The following is a 16,947-nucleotide window of genomic DNA, read 5'->3' on the forward strand; positions in this document are numbered from 1 at the left end:
AAAAAGACGCACATATTTTTTAGTTAGATGTAGTTCTATTATATAAATTTTACAAAAATGATGAACTTATTTTTGGTACTATTTTTTTTTTTTAGTAATGGTACTAAATTTTAATTGTCTTTTAATTTTCTGAAAAAGAAATATTGAAGGAGCTGTAGTTCGCACTTTTGGCTGTATTTGAACGAAGATTTCAAAGTAGGGTACTCGCGACAAAAGTTGTTGCAGTTGTCAACAAGGGTAAAAGAGTAAAAACGGCGCACAAAAACAGGGGGGATGACGTGGGAGGATCTGGTTGGTGGCTGGGAATGGGCATGAACAACCAAACCAAGAAGAGTTTACATTACACTGTGGGAAAAAACGAAGTTTTTAAATAAGCATCATTATAAAGTCATCCTCCTGGTATCTTCCAAATTCATTGGAGATTAAAAACTTAACCCTCTTCCCTTCTTTCGTTTAATTGCAGAGTAAAAGCAAAAGAAAAGGAAAAAAAAAAGGAAAAAAAAGGGGGGAAGAAGAAAAAGGAAAACCCCAAAAAAAAGGGCGAATTGGGATTTGGGAAGTGTTCTTTGGAGGAGAGAGTGTGGACAGATTGCAGTTCCAAGTTCCAAATAAGTCTTTTATCAATTATAATTCTGTAATATGTAGAGCTGGTTGAAGGGTCGAAGCCATGGCGTGCTCATGCCTTCACTCAATTCTCGATTTGGGTGCTTCTTTTTCTGCAATCCATCCTCATAATTGGGTATCTAACCTAACCCCATGTTTCTGCAACTCGCGTCTGCATTTTTTTTTTCTTGAAAATTCTTGCGTTTGCTTTGATGATGTATATTTCGTCTCTTCTTTTTCTTTGGTAATTTTGTTATTCTGGCGACTGATTTTGGTTCTGGCGATTGAAATTTCAGCTGGGTTTTGCTCTGTTTTAAGTGGTAGCGAATGCTAGGGAAAGGGGTACAGAAGATGGGGAAGACCCTTCGGCTGTATTGAATTATGAGAACACCAAGTGTAGAGAAGCAATTTTTTTGGTATCCTGCTCATAGGTTTTCAGAGCCCATACTTGAGTTTTCTGTGCGTTTCCTTGAAATATATCCTGCGGCTTTCATCTCCCTCCCCAGCTGAGGTATGCTATAATTTGTTTCTCCCAGAATCTGGAAGCTGCCTTTTGTTTTACCCCTATATATATATATATATATATATATATATATATATATATATGTTAGAGTTGAATCTCTGGCTTGCTCGTCTGGAGTATTGTACTTCCAGTTCTGGATTCTAAAGGGTTAGAGATTAGAGGTTTGTTTCTTTTTCTTCACCGACGTTTTTAAATTTTAATTCTGTTGTTTTAGCAATAACCTGCCTGTGCAGAAGTACTTTCTTCTCATGTTTAGAAGTTCTGAAAGTTCCCAATCAATTCAAGCCTTATGTTCAATTGTTCTTTCACTAGAATTGTAACAATATCTGACCTGTATTCGATGGTTTTCGACAAGATATAGACATCATGTGACATCTTGATTTGTTTATTTCTCTGCTATCAGGACCTCAAGGCATGAGTTCAAATGTTCTTTCTCTAGAATTGTTACAATATTTGGCCGTATTCAATGGTTTTCAACAAGATATGGACATAACGTAGTATCTTAGTTGGTTTAATTCTCTGGTATTAGGACTCGTTAATTATTTTTTCGAGGTTGGGCAGGCATTTAGAACTTAGAAGGTCATAATACAATGAATAATGAGGAAGTGTCTAACACACCAAGGACATCTGTGAAGATCTCATGGAACCATGGAGGGAAGCAAGTGGCTATTGTTGGATCATGGGACAACTGGGAGACAAGGTACTAATTTGCAGTTTAAGATGTTTGGTTCTGAACTTTTTGTCTAATATTAGGACATTTTCCATCTTCTTCTGCTAGGGAGATCTTGCAGAGCATAGGAAAAGAATTTATTATTATCAAGACACTTCCCTTGGGGATCTACCATTACCGCTTCATGGTTGATGGATGGTTGACATGTGCTCCTGACTTGCCATGGGTTTGTGATGATTCGGGGAATTCTTACAATATTCTGGACTTGATGGTAATTCATGACTTCTATTTCATCTGTTAACATAATTGACACCTTATGTAATATATCTGATAGCTTAAATATATAGTAACTTGAGACAATATGGTCTGTCTCGTTGTTCTTTTTCTCTCGTTATCAAAAAGATGATTTTATGATTTTATGTTTTCTTTCAACCAAATACTTGATAAATAGAAAGGGTCGTATTGGGTTGCCTTTGTTCATCTTTCTGTAAACATAATGCAGCAAAGAAGATTTATTCCATTTACACGAGCTTTAAAAATGAGAAAATATAGTTGTAGTTTCTACCTTTCCTTTTGATTTGGATGCGTGGTGTTTGGTCAATGATTCATTAGTATAGATCTTAAGAAGATTATAGAGGAAACTTTTCACCGCAAAGATTGTCCAAAAGTACTTTCTTTGTTTTTTCCTACTAAAATGGAAAAATGTAGATTATGGGGAGTGAAATTGGGTAGAACAGTTAAGTTTGCATCTTATTCTCATTTTATTTCTCATCAAAACTTATGGACTATTTGCTTTAGATTTTTGTTAGATAAGACTGTACATTCAGACATAGTGGAATTAGATATTATAACCACTTATGAACTATGTGGATCTTGGAACTGAAGGGCTTAAAATGGGAAGAAAGGTGTATATGTGATACACAGAGTATTAAAAGACCTGGCGTTTAAATTGGTTACCATACTGATGGTGGAAGGGAAGAAAATTACTTAGTTTTGGATGCCGTAAAGAGAAGCTCTGAAAACTGGCAACCTCGCCGGGTTGCATTAGGAGAATAGGTAGGCCAGCGGCACATCATCCGGAATGGATGAAATCAACGGATCGAGTATGAAATATCGAAGTTTATTTAGTTTCCGCTCTTCTTTATTGCTAATTTTTCTTAATTATGGTTAAATCTTGATAAAAGGGCCGTTTGTCTGCCCAGTACTAATTTTGGCTTCACATTGAATTGTGTTTTATAGGCACCTGTCTCGGAGTTGCCTGAAAGTCTGTCTGAGTTTGAACTTCCTCCATCCCCATCATCTAGTTATGATAGCCAGTACTTCAATGATGACGATTTCAGTAGGCCTCCACCGGACCTACCGCTGCACCTGCAAGAGACTATTTTGAACGAGCCATCTTGCTGTACAGGTGGTCATCAGTCTGGCGTGCAACCTCGACACACCGAATTAAATCATGTATACCTAAATAATGTTGGAGGCGAATTCATGGCACTTGGTTCAACATTCAGGTTTTGTGAAAAATATGTCACAATGTTACTTTTCAAGCCCTTGCTGAGAAGAAATTGATAGTCTTTGGTGAATCGTTTTTTCTTCTCTCTTCTAAATTTGTGGCCTACCCTTTTGTATTTCGATCCCGTAGCTGGGATCAATCGAGCGGAGCAATGATTATTTATGTGAGGATTGTCATACTAATATATTGAAGAAAGCTTGAAATAGGATTCATTTCCATATATTCTCATATTTAATATCTGTTCATTTTTTTATCTAATTCTCTATTTCCCAAATCTCTTGTATTTCTAAGTTCTTCACATGTATTGGTTTCTAAAAGAAGCCATGGAAATTGCAAGTGACCACACCCTCAAAAGTACTTTTTCGATGCAGCGTGAGAGAGCTGCTAGATCAAAAGAGGTTGGGATGAAACCGTTACGAGTACGCTTCATTTTCCTCACTAAACTTTATAGCGTCTTCTTGAAATTAATATCTGAAATATGCTGCAGAAGCACATCAGTTGTAGCTCCCAGAGGATTAAGAAAACAGCTACCATGTAGCAGTATTAGTCAGTTTTGATGCAGTTCCCTGGCTTCCTTTTGCATCTGTATGTGATTTCAACATATTACTCAAAGACACCAACAACAAATTCTTGTATTGAAATGGATGCGAAATCGAAATTGAACTGATTTACAATGGTTTGTATTGGTTTCTGAAATAACATTACAACTCAAAAACAGGCATAAGCAGTGGATTTGGTGGGATGATGTAGAAGAAGAGGAAGAAGATCTCAGGTTACTAGTGTCATGGTGGTCCGTGGGATGTACACAAAGAGGTTGATCAGATTCATCTCACAGGTACTTTAACCCAGCCATTGGCAAAAGCTATGGCTAAGATCACGAACGGAGTCGACATCCCGAAGATGATGATATAAGGCAGAGGAGTCTTCATGGGATTCTCCCCTTCCCTCTCCCCTGCTGACTGCCAATACCTGCACCAAAATTCAATCAGATTTCCAGCTTGGTGTAGCATTTGAAAACGATATCGAAAACAGAGAAAAGGGAAAGAAGGAACAGCTTACTGCTCTGGCTCTTCCTCTTTGGTTATAAACTTCTTCTTCCCTCCTCCCTTCTTGATCTCTGCATCTCCACCACCTGAAAAATAGCATCACCACCTTTCCAAAACCCATCAATATACATACGAACCGTTCCATTTCATTTAACCCAGAAAAAAGGAAGAAAAGAAAACAACCCATAGAATTTAGAAATGCAGAGTGGGTAGGAGATCGAAGCAAAGCAAAGCAAAAGCAGTTTCTTTTTACCTAAATTTGCAACAAGTTTGAAGCGAGAAGCTCTGGACTTGGGCTTTGGGTTTGGCGACGAGAGGCCTGAGGGAAGAGGAGCGAAGAAGGAAGATGGGTTTTGTTGGAGGGGAAATTTGATGGTGAGGGAAGAAGAAAGAGCGAATTTTGCGGCCATTGTTGAAGGGCAGAAGCAGGCGAGTGCTGTGTTAGCCCATTTTTTGGTTCAGTATCGAATATATTTCACGAGATTTGGATATGGATGTAGTGGCACTAATATTTTTGCTCTATCTTAGCCAATGAGCGACATGACAGCGCCACAGCCAAGCCCTCGGCCCCAGCTTCGTCCTTCCTTTGGATTTGTAATTGTGGTGAAATTTCAATCGCTAGATTGGATTTGTAAATGTGCTTTTATGGGGGTTCACATGGAATGGCCTATGGCTTTTACCGCTTTTGCCGGTAGCCCTCGACTTTTTTCTAGAAATTCATTTTATGCCTAATTAAATTCTCCTGTTGTGTTTAATAAAAATTAAGCCTTTTTTTATTTTCTACAAAAGTTTTAGTTCAAATTTTGGCTTCCAAATGCTACCAGAACTGTAGTGGTCTCTCATGTTCTCCATTTTTCTCGCTTTGTGTTGCAGCAAATCCAAAAGTTCAGCAAAAGAAGAGTTATTACCTGGACTTGGTGAGAGTTTCAGTCTCATCAGATATCTATTTTGTGGCATCTGAAATCTTATTTTGTTTTAATTGAAGGAAAAAATCACACCTCTTGCTTCAGAAAATAAGCCACAAAACATCATTATGTAGGCTGTTATGATAGAGTGATGCATATGACTACTTTGTGATAATTTCTCTTGATCTTCTAGTCAAATGTAGAGACATCCGCATCGGCATCGACATCTACATCCGAGTTGCTATCTACTGAATTCATCCCCTGAGAGTAAAAGTACTAGGCTCCAAACCCCCAAAAACAGCTGTGGCTTGCAACCTCTTGTTGGATTATGTGTTTGATGCATATTGAGATGCTTGTCTGTGATTTTTTAACATCAAACTTAAACACTGCTTACAAAGGGATGGGGAGAATAAGGATTATAAATTGATCACAGTGGATGGATTTGTAGTTACAAAAACTTCATTTTGTTGATGCTAATAACATTGTATTGTTAGTAATTCAGCTCTTATTTTCATTCTAGTTGTTCTTATGAACTCATCAAATTTTTTGTTCAACTCCTCTAAACTGATCATATCATTGCCGCCTCCTTGTTCTTGTTCTTGTTCATCATCGTGAGTTTCTTTAACGACTGAGAGAGTCTTATCATCCGCCGCCTCTAATTCATCATCTTGAGTTTCTTCAACGTCAAAGAGAGTCATATCATCCTCCACAACTTCTAACTCATCATCTCGAGTTTCTTCAACGATTGAGAGAATCATATCAACATCGCCGCCTCCTTGTTCTTGTTCATTATCATCGTGAATTTCCTCAACAACCGAGAGAGTCCTATCATCCTTCGCCTCTAATTCATCATCGTGAATTTCTTCAATGACAAAGAGAGTCATATCATCCTCCCTGACTTCTAATTCATCATCTCGAGTTTCTTCAACAAACAGAGTTTCACCAGCCTTCTCATCGTTGTCCTCCGCAATCAGAATCTGATCTTCGAAAACTCGTACAACATGCAATGATCCCGTTTCTTTCTCATCTCCAACTTCACCAACTGTTCTACTTCCATCCAGTGAATTAACAGTAGAGGGAGAATTTAGACAAATGAAAACAAGTAGGCTATTGCAGAGTAAGAACATATAACTCTTGTGGATTGTGGCAGACAAGTAGAGAGTCCATGAGAAAGCTGCAGAGAGTGAGAGGAAGAAGAAAACTGTAATGGAAACTGCAAAAATGGAGATGAAGATCTTCATTGCTTTGAAACTAAAAGTTCGATGTGGATTGGAACAATGCTGGTGGGAGTTGTATATAAACAAACCAAAGGCCTATTCTGCTGATGGGTTTTCTGTACAAACTCGTTTTGCCTTTTCAAATCTGTGTCACAAGCCAAACAATTTCTCGAGTCTTTCTCTGCATTTTCTGTTGAGTTTTCGGACTCTTTCTTGGTACAAGTCTTTATGAAGTAATATAAAAATAAACGAGTTGACTTGACTTGGGAGAATTTCTCTTTGTTGTCAAATCTTTATGTGGCTGCTCTGTAGTTTCCTACCTTTTGCAATGGAGAAGAAAATTTTGCTGTAGTTTTGTAAAGTTCCCGTTTATTTTTATTTCTGTTTCTCATTTACTTTTTTTAATCAAGAAAAACAACAATTTATTCAAAAAAGGAAACGAAAATTTGGTATTTGGCAACCTTTCTTGTTATCTAAAATTGTAGTTTATTAAAAAAAATAAATCTAAAAACAATGAATTTAATGAAAAATTATAGTGTTGTTTAAGGTGTTTAGTAATATATTTATAAACTAGTGGTAGTTACTCCTAAATATTTAATTTATTAAAATAATATTAACTAATCTATTAATATATATGTTATAATTTATAATGCATTATATTTTACATATTTTAATTCTAACAATAATGAAATGAGTTTATAACGAAAAATAGTATATAACTTTTTTAAATGTAATTGTGCACTATAAAGTTTTAAATTTAAAATTTAAAAACAATTTCTACTATTTTGGGTTATAGAATCTGAAAATAGTTTTAAAAGACAAATCTTGAACTCGAATGAAGAAACAATATCAAAATAGACTATAAAAATTAATATGAAATCTAATTTTTCAAATTAAATATTCAAATTTTCATGTTATATTTATTTTTTTTATATTTATTATGTACTTTTTAAATAAAAGATCATATTTTTATCTATGTGTTTAAGAAACTGAAAACAAGTAAAAATACTTAATTTGTTGATTCTAAAATTTCAACACAAATAAATAAAGGCAAGATGACCAGAATGTTTGAGACACCTATTTCTGATAAAAAAATTTGTGAATTCGAATTCCTACTTCACTTTTCTTTTTTCTTCTTCCTTTTTTTTCCGAGAAGTATCCAACTTATTATACTAAAAACAAAATGATATATAAAAAATCGTGAACTCGAATTTCCAATCCACATATTATTTATTTATTTCAGAGGTACTACTAAAAAACAAAATAATATTTTATAAAGTATTTGGGTTAAATTTTTTAATTAAAAACTTTTTTAAATAAAAAAATTAATTAATTATACATAAAATATAAGTAAAAGAACTGCATGATTCTCTTATGATCTAAAATTAATGAGTTTAGTTATCTATCCATCAGTGTTAGGACTCGTTTTCTCCCACCAAAATAAAAATAATAATAACAATTTAAATAACATAAAATATCTTTATATATCTGTAATTAAAATAATTATTTTTATCTTAAAAAACTAAAATAATTAGTTTCGAAGTTAAAACCAAAATGGTATTGTTTTCTGGAAAGCGTTGAGCAGTGTGAATATAAAGATCCCACCTTGGCGGATGGAGCGCGCCAGCATCTCTTGTTCAACCTTAACTTGGTAGTTCTGTAACTTGTATTACGTGAGGATTCATTCAAATTTTCTTTGCCCTATCCGAATTTTCTGGCGAACTAATTTGCAAAACTTCTACCATGGATCGGAGGTGGCAGGATTTCTACTTCATACTCACTATTCCAATCGGTTAGTGGATTTTCAACTCCCATGTTTTTCGCTTTCCTTCGATTTGCGTCTGAACTGGGTGACAAAGCAATCTAACAACGAGTTTCTTGAATTTATTACCACCTTAATTGTTGTTAATTCAATCGCAATCCATAAACTTGTGCGAAAATCATGAGGTTCGTGCCCTTTCGTAGATTTTCCACTCTGCTGGGCTCTGTACCCAGAAATTCTGCATCTGCGAACCCTAAAATGGATGTCAATTTAGGGAAAAAGAATTGGAATCCAACCCCAATACCTCACCGATCAATTCCCGAACCCAGAGGACAAGACCTTGATGTTGTTAACGTGGTACATAGCCATCTGATCCATTCGGATTGGACTAAACTTGATTGTTTGTCATTGGGTCTGACGGCGTTCAGAGTCAAACACATTCTACTAAAGATTCAGAAGGACTATGTAATTTCGCTCGAGTTCTTCAATTGGGTTGCAACTCAGAATCCTTCTTCCCATACCCTTGAAACCCATTGCATAATTCTCCATATACTTGCTAAACATAGAAAGTTTAAGTCTGCAGAATCAATTCTGAGGAGTATGATAGAATCGTGCTCTATTGAGTTTCCTTCTAAGCTGTTTGAATCCTTACTGTACTCCTACCGAGTATGTGATTCTTCCCCACATGTTTTTGATCTGCTTTTCAAGACTTTTGCTCATTTGAAGAAGTTCAGAAATGCCTCTGATACATTTTGTAAGATGAAGGATTATGGATTTTTACCCACTGTGGAATCATGTAATGCATTTCTGAGTTCCTTGCTTAATTTTAACAGAGGCGATATTGCTTTGGCGTTTTATAGGGAAATGCGGCGCAGTAGGATTTCCCCAAATTCTTATACTCTCAACTTGGTAATTTGTGCTTCCTGTAAATTGGGAAGATTAGACAAGGCTACCAAGGTGTTTGAGGAAATGCGAATCATGGGTTTTTCTCCAAATGTTGCATCTTATAATACACTCGTTGCAGGCTATTGTAATAAAGGTCTTCTAAGCTCAGCCATGAAGCTTAGAACTGCAATGGAGAAAAATGGGGTTCCTCCAGATGTTGTTACTTTTAACACTCTAATCAATGGGTTTTGTAAGGATGGGAAGCTTCAAGAAGCAAGTAAATTATTCGGAGAGATGAAAGTGATGAGTTTATCTCCTACTACTGTCACCTACAATACTTTGATAAATGGCTACAGCAAAGTGGGCAACAGTGACATGGGCAATCAGCTTTTTGAAGAGATGTTGAGGTTCAAAGTGAAACCCGATATCCTTACTTACAATGCCCTGATCTTGGGACTATGCAAAGAGGGAAAGACAAAGAAAGCAGCGTTTCTGGTTAGAGAGCTTGATAAGATGAATCTAGTTCCCAATGCTTCAACCTTTTCTGCTCTAATTTATGGGCAATGTGCAAGGAAGAATTCAGAGCGTGCGTTCCAAATATATAAAAGCATGATAAAGAGCGGTTTTAGTCCTTGTGATCAGACGTATGGGATGTTACTATCCACATTCTGTGAGAACGAGGACTATGATGGAGCAGTCCAATTATTGAAGGAAATGTTGAAGAGGCACAAGGCCCCGGATCTCGATATCTTATCCGTGGTCTGCACTGGACTCGGCCGGTGTGGGAAACTCCAAACAGGTATAATGTTATGCAGTGAGTTGGAAGCTCAACATCTCTTGCCAGAAGGTTTTGACGACAAATTCAAAACTTCAGAAGCATTTGGAGAGCCAACTGTTTTATGATGTTGAAGTTTATGATTTTGATAAGAGTTATCAACGTGGGATTTGGAAAACTCATTCTGGTTTCATATTTTCACCAGAGATTGTTCTGCCGAACACAGCGATGTGTCCAACTTGGAGATAATGGCGAAACACAAAGATGAACTAACATGCAAAGATCAGCTCCAAAAAGCAAGCCTTGATGCCGTGCCACCATTGACTACAAACAAACCATAGATTTGTATTTACTTTCTTTATCTGTTGATTTGCAAATTTCAGTCAACAGCTCTGTATCAAATTATTAAATGAAGGAATTATGAATCTCTCATGGGCTCTCTCTCTCTCTGGATTGGTGCGTGAGATTGGAGGAGTTGTTTGTGAGGCTACTGAGCATCTAAAAACCTTCACCTTTCCAATCTGCATCATCAATGGAGCCGGTTTTATTTCATTATTGTGATATGCATTATGCCAAAATGACTAGTCAATTTATCAAAATACTTAGTGGGTCTGTCCAACATCACTTTTACAACAATCTTAAATCATCAATAGCATCATGTGTCTGGTAACACAATATTTGCCCAAATAATACCTGCAAACAAAATTGTGGAGGATGAGCATACAGAACGAGAAGACAAGTAAATAATAGGCATGGGATTCGAACAAATAGGAAGTGGGTTAACAATAATTGGCGTTGGAATGAAAAACATGCGTTGTTCAAAACAATGAATAATAATATCTGCCCCCCTAAAGTCCCCATCTGTTGGTGGTTGTTGGTGTTGTTTTCCTAAATCCTATTGTTGTCCAGTGGTGTGGTTTCACTGTGCACTAAAATCCCACAAATGTAATGTGGTGTCGAAGGCAGAGGCGGCGACATATCTGTCATCGGCGACAATCGCATTGGCCGCTCCGATCCTCTCTCCGAATCGGTACAGCAACCCTCCACGCTCTATTTCCCACACCTTAATGATGCCGCCGGTGCTGATAACGGCGTAGCCCGTGTTCATGCACCCCACCACCGGCGCCCCTCTCTGCGACGCTCCGGCCACCGTGAATCTGCACACCTCCTCCATCGTCTCCACCCGCCGCACCACCGCCACCCCCCGCCGCTCCACCACTATGTAACTCTCGTTGCTCACGTCCACCGCCGTCACTATCCGTACCACCCCGTTCTCCTCCTCGCTCACCACCACTTCCTGATTTCTCAGGTCCAACACCATCAGCTGCAGGCTCGTGCATGCCACCGCCGACTCCCGGCTCGACACTCGCACCCGCCCGACTTGCTCTGTCAACTCCGCCAGCATGTGCCACCCGGTTACTGACTCCGTGTCCGTCAGCGAACCCCCGACGAACACCAGCTCCTCCGTGTTCCCGTCCCATATGTGGAATGCCCGCCCCGGTACCCCCGCGTAGAGCCCCACCCACCACCGCTCGCACCCGGCGAAGTCCACCAGCACCCCGTCGTTCACCACGTCCCCCAAATGCACCCGCCGCGTCGCCACCAGGCTGCCCGGGCCCACTGCATTGTTGATGTTTCCAATGTGGATGTCGCCGTCCAGGGAGGCGAAGATGAGACGTGCGTCCGCCGTGATCACAATGCCAGAGACGGCGCGTGAGAATTGCCCGAGCCGGTCCCGGTGGTGGGGCCGAAACGTGCCGACATGGAGACGCGTGGCGAGGTCGAAGAGGCGGACGGTGCCGTCGGCGAATCCGCAGGCCAGGTGGTTCAACGACAGAGCGAGGCAGCGGCACATGAGGCCGTCGGGTTCGTCCACGTCGGACTGGTCGAACTGGAGGATCGTGTGGAGAGATCTGCGGTGACGGAAGTTGCTGGCCGTAGTGTGCCAGTAGACGTATTCATCTCGCCACGTGTCCAACAGCCGGAAGCTCCGACCCCATATCCGAGCGGTCAAACGATGCCACAGAAGCTCAGAGCGAGACACCGCGCGCCACGTGGAGCACACCTTCAACCAACAAAAAAACAGGACCCACAAATTAAATACTATTTCCCAAAACCCTCAGAAAGTCAAAGCGCCACGCAAGCAGTCAGTCAATCATGGAGAAGTACGATGACAAGGGGGAAAAAAGGAAAAAGATGAAATTTTTATTATTAAATACTCAGAAGGGAACATATCCAAAAGCATGTGAAGGAAAGAAAATGAGAGGCCCCACATGAATCACGAGCAGGCTTCGGTTCAGTGGCAGGATTTGATTGGATCATTGGATCATTGGATTGGGATTAAATCCAAAATTTTTCTTCTCTCTCTAAACAAATTTTTTTTGAAAAAAATGGTGCTCTGATCAGATGGAAGAGACTAAACAGAAGAGATACAAACAGAGAGAGAGTGGCATTCCATACGCCAAGACCCAAAAAGATGCAACAAATTGGGACACAAAACAAAACACACCACAAAATCCTCTAAAACAAGAACCAAATTTCAATGTTGTATTACAAATAAGTGTAACAACACCCTTTTTTCCCTCCCTGTTGTCCCGACTGCGACATGTTTAGTTTTGTCATTGATGAATGGATATGAAAAAACGAGGGTACACAAAAAGTACACATCTTTTTTAATTTCTCTTTCACATATTGTACATACTATAGATATGTAGCGACAGAGGAGGGTCAAAGATGTGCACTTTTTTTCACCAGATGAACATGGGCAAAAATGCTACCCCCTTCTCTTCTGTTTCTTTTTCTTTTTCAAACAACTGTTGGGGAAGGAGATGTCTGTTTGTCAGTCAGCAGGAACAAACAAAAAACAACCTAAAAAAACGTACCCTCCAAACCAAAAATAAAACCCTTCCTCTCTCTCTCTCTCTCTCTCTCTCTCTCTCTCTCTCTCTCTCTCTCTCTCTAGTCTCTTGTGTCGCGTGTGGTCCATGTTGTTCTTCTCTGGTTTTCATGGAGTCTCTACTAGGTTTTGTAAGAAGAAACAAGTGAAGTTTAAAGAGTGAATATTTAAAAAAGAAAAAACATGGTATATTCATTCAAAAGCGTGGTTCCCCACGTATCTCTCTTCTCCCCCAATTTTCATTTCCAAGAAAGGTGTAGACATAGCCCCTTCTCGTTAAAAGCACAGAATCTTTCTTCTTTTTATCTTTCTCTTCTGTTTTCTTTTTATTTTCTTCTATGTTTTTCTTTTTCCAGGCTCTATTTCTCTCTCTGCCTTTGACCCGCCTGCCTATTCTATACCCTATCCACTCCCTCTGAAATTTTTCCTCCTCGGTACATCAGATGCCACTTTAATGAAATAGTTGTGTTTTTATACTCATTTTGCACCGCAAAAATCCAAGTGAACACATTATTGCCTTTTGTTTTATTTAAATTTTTGATCCTTTCCCACATTTATTGGTGTAATATGGCTTGCATGGCATGGCATGGTATGTTTTTTGTAACGCAAAAATGTGTGAAATGTTTCGTGGGAAGAAGGAAGAAAACATCATGTGACCAACAAAAGGGCATCCCGGAAATTTTCTTTTTTTTCTTATTTTTTATAATTACTACTATCATTTATCGTTGGCCAGGAACTATTTAGGATTAGAAATTCATGGTAATGTTTGAAAGTGGGCATCCATCAAAGTGATTATTTGCAATCTAGTGTTGGAAACCCCAGAAAAGGGCATTTGAATAGATTTTGGTGATGCCGAGCCAGATAAGAAAGAAAAAGGGAGAAAAAAAGAGTTTTTTTTTTAAATTTTTCAGTCAAAAAAGTAGAGAGGATTTTATAGTGCAGAAAAGAGATCCATGCCAATAAAGGTTATAAAAGGCAAATTCTACGCCAAAAGAGCCCTTTTCCATGAGATATGCAAAGGGCCCCAAAAATAGACAATTCTAAAGCAGAATAATAAATAGGCCAAAACCAAAATTGCTCCCCCAAAACAAAAACAAAAAGAAACCAAACCCCCACATTGAAAAGGACTTGCACTTACAAGAACATAACAAAACAGGCAAAAAACACATACATATACTCAATGACTTAAATATATATAAAAATATATCCATACTTCCTCTTCCTCTCCATGGCAGTAGTGATTTGATTTCCCATTAAAACACACCCATTAGCTTAAAATACTTCAAAATAAGAAAAGTTATAATCTATATGAAATTTTACTAAAAAAGCTTTGATTTTTATAAATGGTGGAGGGGGGAGGGGTCACGTGAGAGAGAGGGTCACCTGGAAAACGTTGAAAAGAGCAGTAGCGGCGTGGAGGCGACCGAGAGTGCGAGAAGCGTCAATGGCGACTTGGGTGGCGAGGGCTTCCACAAAGGGCTCGGGCCAGACCTCATTGGGGCCTCCACGGCGGCGGGAAGAAGAAGGGCCTTCGAAATCGCTGGCGCCCCTCCGCCGTCGGCCGCCGCCTCTGGAGGAGGAGGGGGCGGAGGAAGACATATGGAATGGAAGAGAGGGAGAGAGGAAGAAGAAGGACAAAAAGGTGTGGATAAAGACACCAACTGGGGGTCCCAAAAAGGGTGTTGGGGATTCTTGGATATATATCAACTCCGACTCTCTCTCTTCTCTTTTTCTTTTTCTTTTTGTAAATTGGTTTGAATTTTGATGTGGGGGTTATTTATTTTTATTAAAAAGGGAGAAAAGAAACGAAAGTTTTGATTTTTCTGAGTTTGCTGATTTGGGGACTGCAAAGACGGCGGAGGAGGGAGAGACTGTTGTGTTTTGCAAATTACCCAAGTTTTTTCAGGTGGTCTTGTATGCGTATTTTCCTCTGGGCTATTGCTTTCATATTTTTGTTGTCAGTTTTTTTCTTGGTGGGAAAAAAGAAATAAATAAAGAAAAGAACAAAAGAACAGAGTGGTCTACTACATGGACATGCTACAATCTGTATTAAAATCTGATTGATTTTGAAGGGTTGAATTTCATTTATTATTGTATCTTGTTTCTGATCTGATCTTCTCTTCAGATCCTATCCTCAAATTGCCGTTTCATAATGACTGCAATTTTGTTTTTGTTTTCCATTGTTGGTAGCTACGATGGCCAAAATAAAAGTCACATGTTTTCTCCTCCTATTAATGCCTGTGCTATGCTATGCTACACAACCACACCCCTTTTTATCTTTTCTTCTTTTACCCAATTGACAATTACTTTAATACAATCTTTTCTCTTTGTTTCATTTCATCTTATCCAACTCAATGGTTAAATCACATCTCTTTTGTTTTACCAAAAAACAATTGGGATTATCCTTTTGAAACGAGGTGTATGGATTATTATTCACGAGTTCCATCTCAAAATCAATTAGGATTGAGAGGAGTAGTCAATGTCTATTATAAACTCATGTTAGGTTCCTTGGCGGGATCTTTAACGTGCTCCTTTTAGATGATGTCTCTCAATATTGACTATATCTTATTTTTTAATTGGATGCTTGTTTGAGCTTTTGGGTTCTAATACCATATCAATGTTGATTGGGGTTCCGTTTCAAAACCAATTGAATACGAGAGAAGTAACCCACTTATATTAAAAATCTTGTTATGTCCCCTATCTTTTAAATATGGGATCCTTAACATGTCTAACAAGGGTTCATAATATAAGTAGACTACTCATCCCATTGCCAATTGGTTTTGAGATGAAACTCCATGAACATTGATATGATATTAGCCCAAAAAACTTAAATAAGCATCTTGTCAAAAAATGGAATCCGGCCAAAATTGATTAGTCAAAATAGTCACGATCTTCAAGGGACATGTTAAGGATTCCACATTGAAAATAAAATGAACCTTACAAAGGTTCATAATAGACATAGATTACTCTTCTCATTGCCAATTTGTTTTGAGATGTAACCCCAAGAATATTAATATAGTATAAGAACTTAACAAACTCAAACGAGCATTCTGTCCAAAAATGGGATCTGGCCAAAATTTGTGAACCTAAAAGAGACACGATCGTTTGAGAGTATATTGTAATGCAATCAACTGTCTTATAATTTGACTAGTTTGTATATAAATCAAACTGATTAAGGTATATATCTCTCTTGAAAAGTCTCTTTGAATTCGAAGCCTCGACATCAACCTATTGTAATAAAAAATATGACGTATACTTGGATTTCTAAATCCTTCCAAAATAAGTACTTTTTATCACCAAATCTCATAAAGTTTAAAATTTGACTTGAACAAGTGTTCTATCCATTCACGTGTACTAATTTCAAGCAGAAGCAGCAGACTTTTTTATTATTTTAGTTTTTAACGAAATCAAACCCTAGCAAATTAACACATGAGAACAAACCCTAGCAAATCAATGTAAATCTAAGACTCTAAGTCATACCAACTCAATGCATGCATCATATTAATCATTGAATAAATCTCTTAAAAGTTTACCAATTTCAACAACAAAAGAGAGTGCATCTCCCTAGTGTCATATTACTTTAAAGTCTTAAGCTAATTTTTTTTTTCCTAAAAATTTATTTGAACTCCCACAAAATTAAATTTCAAGAGATTATTGAATTCTAAAAAGCGATTTTATGAACTTTCAATATTATATTGGACAAGTTTTGAACTTTCAAAATTTAGTGACATTAATTAAAATTTAACTAACAATACATTATACACATTTTAATGTCTTTAACTTATTAGGATCCTACTTAAAATTTAAAGACGTATTAAACATAAATTTAAAAGTTTAGAGATGTCGATCATTTTGAAATTCAAACTACGTCCATCACGAAGCTGACTAAATTTCAAATAATATTTATATATTTGAAAAAAAAAAAAGAAAGAAAGAAGGAGAGAAGGGTTAGATTGAGATGTCAAAATCAGTACTTTAAAATGCAGCTAAGCTAAGGCTAATAGGACTAAACCATGGCTGCCTTGGTAGTACCCTCTACTGGTCAACTCTGTGAGGAATTAGGGCACACCTGACTGGTTAGATGAATTAAATTAATTAACTCCTTTTTTATTTTTTATTTATTTGTTTTGGGGAATCTGACAATATTTGCAATAC

General features: G+C 37.8%; 5 protein-coding genes across 7 annotated transcripts; 2 read left to right on the forward strand and 3 right to left on the reverse strand.

Annotated features, from left to right (window-relative positions):
- Positions 1-954: 954 nt before the first annotated feature.
- Positions 955-3,536, forward strand: LOC111011129 (SNF1-related protein kinase regulatory subunit beta-2). Of its 2 annotated transcripts, none has more exons than XM_022284769.2 (4): positions 955-1,114; positions 1,688-1,826; positions 1,905-2,067; positions 3,036-3,536. In XM_022284769.2, the coding sequence occupies exons 2-4, from the start codon at positions 1,717-1,719 to the stop codon at positions 3,360-3,362; spliced, it is 600 nt and encodes a 199-aa protein (XP_022140461.1). In that variant the 5' UTR covers positions 955-1,114; positions 1,688-1,716; the 3' UTR covers positions 3,363-3,536. The 2 variants fall into 2 exon arrangements, with proteins under 2 accessions (XP_022140461.1, XP_087977065.1); XM_088120939.1 differs by lacking the exon at positions 955-1,114 and adding an exon at positions 1,148-1,287.
- Positions 3,537-3,918: 382 nt separating this feature from the next.
- LOC111011130 (uncharacterized) lies at positions 3,919-4,934 on the reverse strand. The gene is made up of 3 exons (XM_022284771.2): positions 4,606-4,934; positions 4,366-4,438; positions 3,919-4,275 (listed from the first exon to the last, which is right to left on the reverse strand). The coding sequence occupies exons 1-3, from the start codon at positions 4,760-4,762 to the stop codon at positions 4,131-4,133; spliced, it is 375 nt and encodes a 124-aa protein (XP_022140463.1). The 5' UTR covers positions 4,763-4,934; the 3' UTR covers positions 3,919-4,130.
- Positions 4,935-5,680: 746 nt separating this feature from the next.
- On the reverse strand, positions 5,681-6,638 carry LOC111011235 (uncharacterized). Its single transcript, XM_022284933.2, has one exon. It carries the CDS (start codon positions 6,496-6,498, stop codon positions 5,731-5,733), a length of 768 nt encoding a protein of 255 aa, XP_022140625.1. The 5' UTR covers positions 6,499-6,638; the 3' UTR covers positions 5,681-5,730.
- A 1,402-nt stretch (positions 6,639-8,040) lies between these two features.
- Positions 8,041-10,328, forward strand: LOC111010981 (Tetratricopeptide repeat (TPR)-like superfamily protein). 2 transcript variants are annotated; one of them, XM_022284575.2, is made up of 2 exons: positions 8,041-8,266; positions 8,440-10,328. In XM_022284575.2, exon 2 carries the CDS (start codon positions 8,495-8,497, stop codon positions 10,022-10,024), a length of 1,530 nt encoding a protein of 509 aa, XP_022140267.1. In that variant the 5' UTR covers positions 8,041-8,266; positions 8,440-8,494; the 3' UTR covers positions 10,025-10,328. The 2 variants fall into 2 exon arrangements, with proteins under 2 accessions (XP_022140267.1, XP_022140266.1); XM_022284574.2 differs by having other exon boundaries at positions 8,041-10,328.
- Positions 10,329-10,636: 308 nt separating this feature from the next.
- SAP (Transducin/WD40 repeat-like superfamily protein) lies at positions 10,637-14,401 on the reverse strand. Its single transcript, XM_088121122.1, has 2 exons — positions 14,176-14,401; positions 10,637-11,961 (listed from the first exon to the last, which is right to left on the reverse strand). Exons 1-2 carry the CDS (start codon positions 14,389-14,391, stop codon positions 10,816-10,818), a joined length of 1,362 nt encoding a protein of 453 aa, XP_087977248.1. The 5' UTR covers positions 14,392-14,401; the 3' UTR covers positions 10,637-10,815.
- Positions 14,402-16,947: the final 2,546 nt, after the last annotated feature.

Source organism: Momordica charantia, assembly GCF_013281855.1.
Source record: "Momordica charantia cultivar OHB3-1 chromosome 2 unlocalized genomic scaffold, Mcharantia_2.0 BLBB01000002.1, whole genome shotgun sequence".
Classification (NCBI taxonomy): Eukaryota; Viridiplantae; Streptophyta; class Magnoliopsida; order Cucurbitales; family Cucurbitaceae; genus Momordica; species Momordica charantia.

Coding starts and splice junctions, on each gene's coding strand:
- SAP (XM_088121122.1), bottom strand. CDS start 14,391: ATGTCTTCCTCCGCCCCCTCCTCCTCCAGAGGCGGCGGCCGACGGCGG. Junction 11,962..14,175: donor CTCTTTTCAACGTTTTCCAG/GTGACCCTCTCT, acceptor TGTTGGTTGAAG/GTGTGCTCCACGTGGCGCGC.
- LOC111011130 (XM_022284771.2), bottom strand. CDS start 4,762: ATGGCCGCAAAATTCGCTCTTTCTTCTTCCCTCACCATCAAATTTCCC. Junction 4,439..4,605: donor CAAACTTGTTGCAAATTTAG/GTAAAAAGAAAC, acceptor GCTATTTTTCAG/GTGGTGGAGATGCAGAGATC. Junction 4,276..4,365: donor AAAGAGGAAGAGCCAGAGCA/GTAAGCTGTTCC, acceptor ATTTTGGTGCAG/GTATTGGCAGTCAGCAGGGG.
- LOC111011235 (XM_022284933.2), bottom strand. CDS start 6,498: ATGAAGATCTTCATCTCCATTTTTGCAGTTTCCATTACAGTTTTCTTC.
- LOC111010981 (XM_022284574.2), top strand. CDS start 8,417: ATGAGGTTCGTGCCCTTTCGTAGATTTTCCACTCTGCTGGGCTCTGTA.
- LOC111011129 (XM_022284769.2), top strand. CDS start 1,717: ATGAATAATGAGGAAGTGTCTAACACACCAAGGACATCTGTGAAGATC. Junction 1,827..1,904: donor TGGGACAACTGGGAGACAAG/GTACTAATTTGC, acceptor TTCTTCTGCTAG/GGAGATCTTGCAGAGCATAG. Junction 2,068..3,035: donor ACAATATTCTGGACTTGATG/GTAATTCATGAC, acceptor TGTGTTTTATAG/GCACCTGTCTCGGAGTTGCC.